This window comes from Convolutriloba macropyga, chromosome 14 (assembly GCF_964194025.1).
Source record: "Convolutriloba macropyga chromosome 14, txConMacr16.3, whole genome shotgun sequence".
NCBI classification, from domain to species: Eukaryota; Metazoa; Xenacoelomorpha; order Acoela; family Convolutidae; genus Convolutriloba; species Convolutriloba macropyga.
The window spans coordinates 18,382,185-18,395,825 of record NC_134481.1 but is presented as its reverse complement, the minus strand read 5'-3'; the positions used below and the strand labels follow the sequence as shown (position 1 = coordinate 18,395,825).

At 33.3% G+C, this 13,641-nt stretch overlaps 1 protein-coding gene across 1 annotated transcript in view; it reads right to left on the bottom strand.

Annotated features, from left to right (window-relative positions):
• LOC142352869 (uncharacterized) overlaps nt 1–13,641 on the bottom strand; it is a 49,457-nt gene that overhangs the window by 15,595 nt on the left and 20,221 nt on the right. Inside the window, exons 5-6 of the mRNA XM_075405023.1 lie at nt 6,749–6,856; nt 3,801–4,097 (exon numbers count right to left, since the gene is read on the bottom strand). Of these exons, the coding sequence (XP_075261138.1) occupies nt 3,801–4,097; nt 6,749–6,856 (405 nt within the window). The remainder of the gene's footprint in view (nt 1–3,800; nt 4,098–6,748; nt 6,857–13,641) is intronic.

Genomic DNA, 13,641 nt, shown 5'->3' with positions numbered 1-13,641 from the left:
AAGCTTTTAAATTATTATTTACGCATTTTTTCTATGCCAAGTGATGATTCGTAATGCGATTTTTTGAAAAGGTAACAAATATCTACCTCAAATATTGCAAAAATGCCAAAATCACAAAACGTTTATGAAATTTTGTGGCGAGAAAGCCAAGAAACCATTAGTTAAAAACAATACCACTATCAAGAATGAGAGACAAAGCTACATGTGGAGAAAAAAAGATTTAAAAAATGTTCACTGACATTTTTTTTAAAAATGTTGTTAATGTCAAAACAGACAAAATTTTGAAAAAGAGCGCCCTCAAATGTAATCCGTATAGTTCTTGATTATATGAATCCAAGATGATTCCTTACCTAGCGCTGAATTTGCTGCTCTTCCAACACAAACTTTTAATTATTCCGTTTAGTTAGAAAATGAATCAATTAGAAAAAAATAATTCAATAAACCAAAAATAAAAAATTTCTTTTGTATAAGTATTGTTTTTTTTTTAAATATTGATTAATTCAAGAAGACTCCTTTGGAAAACAAAAGTAGAACTAGTTTTCTTGAAATTTTGAACGGTTGTGACAGCAGATGTTAGGTCTATACTTCTGACATACTTCAACAAATTGAGATGAAAAAAGCGTACTTGGAGCCACTTTTCACACAGAAAAGTCTCAAAATCGATAAAGTTAGCAGGAATATCAGCAAAATTGTCGGAAAATTGGTTAAAAATGTGGAAAAACTGATTAAAAACAACGGAATTTTGTCGACTATTCACAAAATTAAACCTCGAGAAATCTTTGTACAAAATTAATTTTTTTGAATTCTACATTCAACGCTGGACCGGTTTTCTAATGATATCAGTCTCAACTCCCTACGAAGAAATATTCGATCGGAAAAAATTGACTGAACAAAAAAAACATATGAGTATATAGTCCCCCCCCCCCAAAAAAAATAGGTCGGAACAAAAGTAGGGATTTGCAAAATTGCACAAAATAAAGCGTGAAATTTTGAAATTTTTAGTGTATGAGCAGTGCAAAGAATGTGGTGCCCAATATTGGAAAAAAACAAACGGTTCCAAATGTGTTTTCCAAGTTATCCATCAGAAGTGCATTAGCACTAATATACAAATTTAGTGTTTTTTCGTAGAACCCACTGTGGCTAATCCAAACATTATTTTCAGTTGTTTCTCAGCTGAATTTAATTACCGATAATTTTTTTTCAACCACACTTTTATAGACTGTGGCTATAAAAAAGTACCAGATGACACGCCAAAAATCTGTTTGAGGGTCAAACTAATTCTCATATTTTTCTAAATTGCTAAAATTTGACAATTAATTTTGTTTTCCGTATCGAATACTTAATGACAAGATGCCATAGCAAAAGATTTACAGCTATTCTGCGCAAACATGCGCCTCCATTTTGCAATCAAAATACATTTCATCGTGTATACCTTTTCTTTGCAATATTTAGCATGAAAAAAACACTTGACTTTGTTAAATACGGTTAATTGATAATATAAAAAAAAACTAAAAAAGAAAAATGAAACAAACTTTTGATAAAAACAACGTTCTCTTAATTCTTGATATTATAAATTACCCAGTCAATAAATTCAAAAAAAAAATTGAAAACTACAAAAACAATCAATAGAACACAGTCTAATATCTAATAGGTACTGATACTTCTAAAGCTTGTTAGCAACGATATTTTTTCCCTTGAAAAACTCTGGCATAATTGAAATACAGTTCTTTCACAAATGAGCAAAAAGAATCAAAATTAATGGAAAAAGAATTTTCTTGCGAAACCAAGATAAGAAGATATCAATTTCGGTTCTTATAACATCATTTTATTACAAATTTGAATAAACCAGTGTTTTACCCAACAAAGCTGATTTATTTTAAAAGGAATTAATAATTTAAATTACGATGCACAACCAGCTGGTTCTCACTTGAATGTTTTTTATGTGAAAATTAGTCTCATTTCTTTACTACTTAGTTTAGGTTGCTCATAGTGATATAACAAGCATGCCTTAGGCCCATAAGTGAGATGTAACGTCAAGTTTTTTGTAATTTTTTCTCAAAAAAATCAATCGTATTTAAAAAATGCAATAGGAACTTCGGTCTCAAGGTGTTGTTCAATGTTAGCCAAACGGTTTTGGTAACGCCTCCTATCCATAGGGATGTTATAACAACATGATATTTTTTTTTGAGTCTATACTAAAAAATTGTTACTTAACACAGGTGTATGTCGGAAACGCTAAGTTTTCTATTGTTTTTATGTAGAAAAAAGTCTCATTTCTTTACTACTAATTGTAGGCTGATAAAAATTATATGAAAAGCATGCGTTAGTCTAATATTGGTCATGAACCAAGAAAATTTGCCATAAGTGATATATAACGTCAAGTTTTGCGATCTTGACAATCTTTTCTCAAAAAGTCAATTGTATTTAAAAGTTTAACAGGACCTTCTGTGTCAAGGAGTTGTTTAATGTTACCCATACTGTTTTGGCAGTGCCACGTGGACATCAAGTTTTTCTGGGCGTCTTCGTTTAAATATTGGTGAGTGAAATTTTTTTTTAAATCAGTTTTTTGTTAAATATCCATCCCTTTTGTGCCCTTACAGGGAACTTCTCCTATAAGCTGTATTTTAATTGTGTTTTGCTTTGCTATTGTGATGTGTTATAAAATTTCCTTGCCTATCCGGGATTATAGAAGTTAGCTATACATACATATATTTATATATATATATATATATATATATATATGTCTTGGAAAAAAGAGCGTCCATTTTTGCATATTCTCTAAGAAAAACAGTTAAAGTGCTTTCCCTTGTATTTCAAAAAGCTCACAAAGACTCACGAAAACCAAGAATATTTAAATGCCTCCTCTCTGTTGTTATGGAGAAGTGGTAATCATAGAACTTCCATATTATGGAAAAGTTGTGGTCATAAAACTTCCATTCATGGAAAAGTTTAGTCATAGAACTTTTATTTATGGCAATGTAATCGTTTTACCAATTTAAAAGCAACAAACACACTTGCAAACTTTTCGACGCGGTCTGCCATTTATAGTTGGAATAAATTGCCTAAGACGCTGAAATTTCAAGGAAACTAGAAAAAATATTAGTTAGTCATTTTAACAGTATAAATTAGATCCTGATTTCCAATTCTTGGTATGACTTTATGCTCAAAACATTCTGATTTTCTGCGTATTGGTATTATTATCGTTGATTAACAAACAAATGTGTCTGCTGCGTTAGACACACCGGGTTTATCACCCAGAGTATTTCAGTACTGAGCTAATATAAATCCAGAACTGTATATATTCATTTTTATACTTGTACATTCTAAGTTCATGTCAAAATATAGGTAATGCTTAATTTAAACTAATTTCAATCTGTGAATTACTATTATCGTGCAACTATCAGCCTAAACAACATTTCTGTATATTTATTATCAGCCTATATAACATTCTGTTTATTACCGGTTTCAGCACTGATTTGGCATCACTTGCCAGGCACATTCACGAAATAATTATGCAATTTAATTAATTAATTTGTTAAAAAATTTAACAGTATAATGTCATTAAAATACTATTCCGGTTTGTGTAATTTTGCTGCAATTAAATACTCTCGGAACCTGAATATTTTCTTAGGCCGGATCAATTATTTTTGGACGTGAACGGTTCGGTAATGGACATTTGCTCCTGTAATTTCTTGCGTTTGAAAAACATAAGGTTTTGACCGTTTTCTTCTATAAATACTGATCAAAACCGATATTTCTTATGATTATTCTTGAGACAAAGTCTCAACTAGGGTACTTACGTCACACTTGAATATCGTCTCTGTTTCCGTCTATAACTGGCCGCTTCCTCTTCATCAATAACCCCGTCATGTTTCAAGGCGCCTAGGTTGTGCACACTGCTTATCAACTGTTTGTTCCTCTGATCAAATTCCTGAAGTTGTTCACGTGCGGTTTTGAAGACTGAGTAGAAAAGGATGGCGACTGTAACTGCAGACACGAGAAGGTATGATGCGAAGAATGAGATGAAAAATGTCGGGAATATTCGCTGGCAGTAGAAAATGTTAACCAGAGGAATGAATAGAATCGATGGCACCAACCTAGAGATAAAGAGAAAACACTTTCTTTGCAGGTATTATTGAGATATAAAAATTGTTAATAGTATTTTGGCCCCGTGTTGGCCCCGTGTTGGTGTTGTAAAAGTTGTAGATACAGAGAGCTGCAACTTTCAATTCATTTCCGCATCTACAGCTCTTTTTACATTAAAATACTTCATAGGACATAAAGAATGTTTCTTGGTACTTTTCACTAATTAAAAAAAGACAAAATGTTTAGAAAAGTTCATAAACTTATATTATCAAGCTATGATTGATGTATAAATAAGCATATCACAGTTAACTTTTTATCAAAAAAATTGTAGCAAATTTTTTACCGCAAAAAAAAGCTTGTAGTAAAAAGCAAAAAACTCAAAAATATGTGCATATGTATATCAATCCCAGTGTCAATGGAACTCAATTGGGAAAATCAAATTTATCGAAACTTTTTGAGCAAATACAAAACTCTGCCCCTGGTTCATTTTTTTTGAAACTTGCATTGTTTTAGCTGGGATATAAAAATTCAGTCATTAAAATCGGGCAACTAAAACATCAGAAAATGAAGCCTCAAAAATCATTGTGGCTGCTGCTGAGACAAACATCGTCTTAGAACAATTCGATTGTAGTTTCTCAATGTATAGCAAAGTTGCTTATAGTCAAGATAACTATAGAATCCTTTAAATGAAAAAAAAATGAAACGGCTTCAAATTTATGCTATCAGTCTTCAAATAGACAAAAAATTGCTTTAAAATTTCAAACTGTTACAAACTTTCATCAAAAAGTAATATGCAGCTTTTTGAACTTCTAAAATTACTGTATGATATTAACCAAATTTTGAAAGAAGGACTCTCTCGTCGCGGAATAAGAAAACCTTAGTTTTTCCCGGAATGCAAAAATGCTAACTGGACTTTGTTCAGCAAAATGAAAATTTTTACGGTATCTCAATTTTGGACACAATCCAGACCATTGTTTTTCTGCTTTTTTTCTCACATTAAATCAGAAAGTTTGAACAACTTGAAAAATTGAGAGAAACAAATTGTTGGAGGCAAATTTGATTTCTGCTTCCAGATTCTATGTTCAATAAGGGTCAAAATAAACCACTCTAATTTTTATTCTGTTTAAAAAGAGACAACAATGTCTACTGTTAGACTATTCAATCCCGTAAGTATATTGTGATCATAAGATGGAGCTTGAGTTGATAGCTCAATATAAGAGTGCATGGCAAGACTCTCGCATAGTGGACCAGTTGGCGCACTGGAGGGCACTGGATTGCAATAAATTAAGAGATTGTGGGTTGTAGCCCACAAGGTTCCGAAACTTTACACTCCCTACAATAGTGTTACCATTGAATCAACATAACGGGCAAAACGATGCTCTAATATTTGTTTTCTTAAAAGTAAACATTGTCACTCATAAGTTTAGTCCTTGGAATCAAATTTGAGCATTAAAATTTTGCTCAACATGCTTGCAGCAAAAACCGTAGAGAAAAACAACTTTCTTTTTACTGGGGCATCCATCTTAGATCAAAAGAAAAAAACATTACATGCTCATAAGAAGCTGAAATGTTGAAAACGCTGACTATGAGCTTCTTGAATAACATCAAGTCATACTTTGTTCTACTTTATTGCACAGCAATTCTTTTAACCCCGCACACACAGCGTATCATTTAAATCCTGTATCATTTCACCCCTATATGATTTCCTCCCTCCAATTTCAGTCAACATTAAAAGCATGAATCGTCATAATTAAGCGGATAACTTAATCCAATGTTTAGTTGAGATAATTTCATATCGTCCCACAGGCCGGTGAGGCATGGGCAAGCAATTAGTTTACTGATTTAATAGTCCTTATTTTATACAAGATTAAGGTCGCGGTAAACTGATAGTAGGGTGGGGTTAAATAAATTGGGTGAAAAGAGGGACACTGTCATTCTTCAACAGTTTTATATTGAATGCTTTCTGTCGTTGAATCAGTGTTATTTCTTGCCAAAAATAGTAACGTAAGACAACTGGCATGTCCACATAAAAGTGATGACAATTTAGTTTACCGTTGTTGTTGAGTACTATAAATGAATAGATAATGCAGTCCGAAACGAGCAAAAAAAATTATATCCTTTTATATAGGCAGAAAAAGAAGTTAATGCGATTTCCGCCAGCCTATACACTTGAACAAATAAACAACAACAAACTTTCCGCAACTGGACCAAATATTAAAGTGAAATATATTCAGCGGATTTAAAAGCAGAAGGAAAGATGGTAAAGCCAAATTCCTGCTTCACTTTGTCTGTTGTAATTACGCAAGATTTGTAGGCCAGATGAAAAAGTGGATATCCTTCCTTCTCCATTTTCTCCAAAAAAACTGATAGAAAGCGGTAAAATTTCTAAATAATGCTGGCCCACTGAGCTGGTGGGATACCGGAGAATCGGAAATCTATCATCTCTTTCAGTTGCTTTCTTAATTTCCATCAAGCTGCCAACTTTGCAAAATAATTATTTGAAGTATTTTACGAATTTGAACATTTTTTGATAAATATCGAAACTTTTCCCCAAAAAATGGGTCTTGAAGGTACGATTATAATGGACCAATAACAATATATACTTATTTTTGTTCTTTTTCTTTTTCAGCGCCAGCTCCTGTGGTTTTTCTAAAGTTATCACCTTTTCAAATCAAGTTTTAAAAACGCAAAAAAATCCTTCCAAATCGTGGCGTGATAGCCGAGAGGTAAGGTATGCGATCCATATGACAATGATCGATAGTTTGATCCCCTGCCTCCATTAAGTTGATGGAGTGAGAATCGAGATCTCACGTATTCTCAGCTCCAAGTTGACAGTAGCCTGACCAATACTGGCGGCAACGATTGTACCACGTTTAAATTTCAGACGCTAAAAATTGACCATAGTCACCAATAAAGAAAAAGCTCACAAAATGAACAGTCTGAAATGCGGGAAACAACTGCTAATGCCCCGCAGACTAAAAACTGAATGCTTCTCCGCTGCAACAAATGAGGAAAAAAATGATAAATATTAACATTATAAAAAATGATTTTTGAGTTAAGATTGGGAAATAGAATAGAACGCATGTTAATAGAAAACAATGCCTTGCTTTATTTGCAAAATTGTGCAGAAGACAAAAACAATTTTGGGGACAAAAAACAAACCCCGTCAATAATGATTGACAACAATGAGCTTAGCAATAATATTTAACTTCTAATTAGGCGAGCTAAATATAAGGAAAAATGTTTGCAGCTTTGACGCTTTTAACATAATTAGACATCCTGTCGACAAAAATAAACTCATAGATATAATGTAATATCTAAAAATGATTTTAGTTTGTAATCCTTTTTTCGTAGATTTATGCTATACCATTACTGATTATGGCAGAAAAGACGGTTCTCTATTGTTGCAAAATATTACGATGAATTTGAATTTTGCCCGTTTGACTTTGTATGAAAATTTCGTTGAGTTTCGGTGTTAAAAAGTAAGTCTTTTTTTTCTTAAATAGTAAATATATTTTCTTGGGGAAATCTAGGCACCGTTACAAAAAAATCGATTGCAAATAAAACACAAAATGTTGTTTAAAGCTTATTACTTTCATCGATAAGAAAAATTCGATAAACTCATGGACTTTTGTTGACCTTTGCAAAATTGATCAATTGCGTTTGACTAAAACAATTGTTAGCAGTATTCCGATACAACCATATTGCGTGAACAAGTTTTGAAATAAGTGTCATAAAAATCAACAGTATCTGTTGTAACTATTTTCCGGAGCGCAAAAAGTTTTCCTGAATGCCATCATCAAGTGCAGCGATATAATGATCAGAAACGTGAAAAGAGTAACTCATAGTGAATGTGGGCAAATGGTCTTCATCAATCAAAAAATTTCTTTACAGATCGATCTTATTTTCTTGGATCCGAAAAACAATCAGTTAAAGTGAAAAAGAAACGAAAAAAGTTAGAAGCTGAATTCCAGCAACTTGTACCGTACTGGTGACAATTAAATCAGATATAGAGAAGTCAGGAGGTTAGTGTACTAAATTAACAGCTTAAAATATTTAAAAAGTGAAACTTTAACCCTAGCAGATTTTTTTGCAAAAATAACAATAAGTAAACAATTTCCTGCAAATGGTTGTCTATCATTATGACTGGTCGCTATCAGCAAATTATCAACCACATATGGCCAGAATAACCTTAAATTTTTTTTGGGTTTTAGATGGGTTTTTGAGCCTTAAAAAATTTACAACAACGGTACATTTCAATTTCAAATTTGACTTGTGTTCATTTTTCTGTATAGTTTTTCCATCATGCTATTATTAATATCCCTAGTCAAAAACCGACGGTTTTCCTGCAAGATTAGCACTAAAGTTTGGCAAGATGATACATATAATCACACCAGGGTCCCATCAGATTCCAACAATATCATTCAAAATAATCGTTTGCCAGATAACCATCCTTGAAAAACGCTTGCCAGATAACCATCCTTTTAAAACAATGAAACTTAAAGTTGATACCAAATTATTTAGCTGCGTTTAGGATAGTTGGTGCCATTTTTATCAATGTGCCACACCAAAAGTATCACAATTCAGCTCTTCTAATGTGAAGAGCCTCAAAAATAAAACGATTAGTGAGTTACTTTGAGCAAGAACTTTGTCTATGTCACAGTTTAAATAGACACAGATATTCCACATTCCTCCACAATATTCAAACCAAAATGGCTGCTGCCATAGAAAATTTCAATGTTCTATGGAAAATTTTTATCGACTAATTTTTTTAAAAAAGAGTTAGTTCCAATATATATAGTGTTTCAAAATAATTTCCAATTTTTGACGCACGCGTTCCTGTCTCTACTCTGTAGACAATTGATGCGGACTGGTCAATGGTGAAAGACACAAACATCTTGCAAGACCGTCGCAAGAATGATGCAGGATAACCGTCATCCTAAAATACCTTGCAAGCTAAGTCAGGGGAAGGGTTTTGGGAAGTTAAAGTTAACCTCCAAAGACTGCTAAGAGAACTTTAATCTACCACTTAAATTTGCAGTTTTTCAACGTTTAACCACGTATGAACAACAAAAAAAGATAACTAAGGACAAACATTTCTACAAGTAAATAGTTAGTGACGTCTTTTTTGAGACCTATAATATATAAGGCCCAAGGATATTGTAGAGATGATAGAGGTTCTGAGGCTAAAATAGCGTAAAACTGTGTTCCATTGAATCAAACCGCAGTTAATTTTTTTGTGAAAATTTAATTTGCCCTTTTTTGTTGTTCACTAAAAAATTTTGATGCCAGACACAGCTAGAACAACCTAACTTAAACAGTCGAAATTACCTAGATTGATAAATACCTTGTACATCACTGAAAATTGTATTTAACAACTACATATACGGTCGAGGAAAAATTTTGAAGAGAAAAGTGATTTTTTTCGGATAAGGAGACTAAGGTTATAAACTGACCATAAGATGAGTAGTCTAAGTTATTTTTATAGAAAATTCTTCAACTACACAAATGCCTTCGAAAAGAACTTTTGCGCAATCATTTAATCAAGTTTCATTAGTTTCTAGAAAATTTATCAGTGTTGATGAACTGAGGAAGAACGTTTACCATTAATTTTGAACTTAGAGGACTTCATATTCTGAAACACAAACTTGAAAACTCTAATTTCAGCCAGCAGTGGGGCAGTAGTTGAAAACCATTTCCAATTCTTTGAGCAATAAGCTGTTTTCTTAATTTTTGGAACAAAATTTCAGGAAAAGCAATTCTATCTAAAAGCTGAAAATTTGGAAATAAAGTTTACGGCAAAACGACAAATATCTTCGGCACTAATATACAATTGAATCATCTTTATCAAAATTTGAGATTTGATGTCATGCGATGAATAAAATCAACGGTAATTTTTAATTTGTTATCCTCTAGCAGTAATTGCTTCTGTAATTACGTGACAAATGTACTGAACGTCAAGAGTACGTTAGCGCCCCTAATTTTGTGAAGTAAGAATTCTTTTTTTGACACAATATTACTCCACCTTTCAATCAAATTTCGTAGAAAATTTTTACACCATTGACGCCCTACACTAGACCATCTACCTACATATGAAATTCACATACAACGCAACGTCCACTTACCGGAAATCACAATGTAAATTCGATGATCGCCTTCCAAGTTTCACAATAAAACGATAGTTGTCAAAATATAAAAATTTATTCACATCTTTTCTCTAATGTTTAACTCAAGTGCAAACTTGATCACAGTTGAACAAAACTGAAGACATATCACATCTGGCGACATCTTTCGTTTTACTTTGAAACGTGGATGGAGCTTACTGAACGGCAAAAGTAATTAGCACCCCCATTTTCATGAAGTAAAAAATCAATTTTTGAGGCTTTAGTACCCCATTTTGAAATCAAATTTCGAAGACAATTTTTACACCATTGAACTCTAGTTCTCTCATCTACCTATTAAATTCAGAAAAAAAACACATTGTTCACACTTACCAATAATAACAATGTAGTGTTCATGAACTTCTTCCAAGTTTCACAAGAAAAAGAAAGGTGTCAGGATAGCAATTTTTCTTCACATCATTTCTGCCTCTAATGTTTAACGCAAATGCAAACTCAATCACAGTTGAACAAACGTGAAAACATAATACATATTGAGAGGATTTTCTTTTGACTGAGAAACTGGGATAAAGTTCATCAACTATACATTAGGATTTCCGGAAAATTGTATTTTATCTTAATTTAATAGGTCGACGAGAAGACTAGTGTATGGGATCAATGGTGTAAAAAAGTTTTCTAAAGGTGATTTGGAATTAGAGTACTAAAGCTTCAAAAATAGAAGTTTTAGTTCGTGAAAATAGGGGGCGCTAACTTACTTTCGCATTGAGATAATTGAGATAATTGGTAAGTGAGATAATTGGTTAGTGAATTTTGCGTTAGATCTGCGTTTCATAGGTATGCGAGGGGACTAGTGTAGGTTATGAATGATGTAAAAATTGCTTTCCACGTGTGATCTTAAGATGGTGTAATATTGTCCCAAAAATTGAATTTTTATTTTGTGACAATAGGGGCTGCTAACTTACTTTTGCCGTTTAATAAATTATTCGAGTTTCACAGGTAGGCAGGACCACTGTCGTAGGGGATCGATGGTTTAAAAAAACTTTTCCAAAGTCTGATTATACGTTAGAGTAATTTTGAATCAATAATTGAACTTCTACTTCGTAAAACTAGGGGATGCTAACTTACTTTTGACGTTCAGTATATTTCTCATTATTATGAAGGTGATGATATATAGATGAAATTGACAACAAAGCACCTATTCTTATAGGTCAATTCATGAGTAGCAAAACGCTTGACAATTTTTTTCATGACTCTGGTTTCGGAACTCATGAACCAAATCTTTCGTTATAAGGATTTTGTGTGTTACTCCCCTGCATAGGTGATAATAGTTTTATATCTTGATTTTCGCCCTGAGTTCATGATAGAACTGGGGCAATTTAAACATAAGCATAATTTTGCTTGCCAGTACTGTGCAAGTATTCATAACACCACTTCAGAATTCATGCACACGACTTGAGCAACACGCGCAAATTGATTCTCAAACCGAAACCCATTTTTCAAATAATTTTGAGTTGAAAATTGGGATTCACAAACACTTTGCATCAAGCCATGCTGATACTTAACTTTTCTAAATGCTCTTTCGCAGGTGGCATTTCGAAATGATTTTGTTTCAAAACGTTTCAAAACGAATTCTTGACATTTTGTTTTTGAATTCCGGAAAAATTTTATGCAACTTTAAGACTCGACTAGACTTTTCAAAAACTTGGAATTAGACTTGTCTTGGTCAAATCCTGCTGAGTATATAAAGGTGACGTAAAACTAGCCCTTAATCCCAGTACTGCATTGGATCAGCAAGAAGTCTTGCTTAGAACTGAAAATTACTTGGCATTATTCAGGGATAGCCTTGTAAGTGTTGTAAGAATTAGCTATAACAGTTTATAGCTTATATATACACCAAGATGAAAAAATCAACTATAGACAGCCGCATTCTAGGGGGGGGGGGGGGGGGGGGGGGGGGAATCAGTTCCAAAAAAACTAACTGAAACCATTGCCTATTTTTATAACCACAATTTTTCCAGTTCATGATCAAACATCAGTTTATGTTGACTTCAGTCATTTTCGAATCGGTTCAATAATAAACGCAAAAGCGCTTAATACATTGAGAAGGCTGTGCTCGGTACAGTTTGACATTTTCAGTAAAAATGATTGAAAATTTTCAGTTCATGGCGGAAAGTGTTTTTATGGTTAATTATAGGTTTGGTGGTTTCAGACTTTCCTTTCAATATAATTTTATAACCCTATTGGCAAAAATTTCGATATGTCTCTCAATCACTTCGCTTTAAATTGGACATTTTTAAACCAATTGTCTGCGTCAATACTGAAGTTGATGCTATATTTACTGGAGGACGTCTGTGGAGCCAAACGGGCGCAGAGCAGAATGCCATAAAATGAGATTTTAAGCTGAATATTTCGAAACTCATTACTTTAGAGGCATTTTTTGTGAACAAAAATAATAATTACAGCGTACCGAAGGTCTATCAGTGGTCGCAACAATCCCCCCTCCGGGGGGGGGGGGGTTGCGGCCATGGGAAAGCCGAGTGGCGCGGAACCCGACCGCACACCATAGATAATCCAGCGACAACTAATTAAATCGCCATTGGTCGTACTTTAATTTGAACCATTCAGATTAATTGGCCAATCAAATTTAAGCATTCAGCTCTATATTCTCATTTTTTCGCATTCGGCTTTGCGCCCATTCGGCTCAAATTCCCAGCTCCGCATATACTATTATACAATACATTATAGTAAATCATCCTATAATAAAAAAAATTAAAGCAAGTAATTATAATTGGCATTATCTTTTATTATGCTTTTGGTAGCAATAAATTTTGCAAATTAGAGCAATAATAATTGTAATCAATTTGGTAGGCGCGCTGTTTCGGCCCCATTTTTAAAGGTGTCTTTAGCTACAAACGCATTGACAAAAAGCAATAATTGCTAGTGAAGTGTGTGTGAAAAATAGAGCCGTTTCTTTTAATCAATGACCCTTTTTAACTTCAATTTTTTATTTGCTTTCCGTCTGTCGCTTCAGAAGCTAAGACAACCCAACCACCCCCTTGCACCCCCCCATCCTTTCTCTCCTACCCACCTAGAGTCTGTGCGCAGCATAAACGTCTCAGTCTCGCCTGGATTGATTGAAGGATATTTGTTGTTTACTGCAAATGGTTAGATCAAATAAACAATTGCTGCGAAAGAACAGGGAAAATGGTTATACAAAATGAAAGGAGCGTTTAAAAATTGATTACAAGTAAAAATAGGAGTCTGATATTCCAGATAAGTCCTCTGAGTTGAAACAGAGAAGCCTCATTTCAGCATATACTTTCATCCTTTTGATTCAAAGTTAGCGGAACCGTCATATATTGCTTTGACTTCATGTTGAAAACACATTTAGGAAAGCAAAAATTGCAGGTTTCAAAACCACACTTCTTTTCCCCTC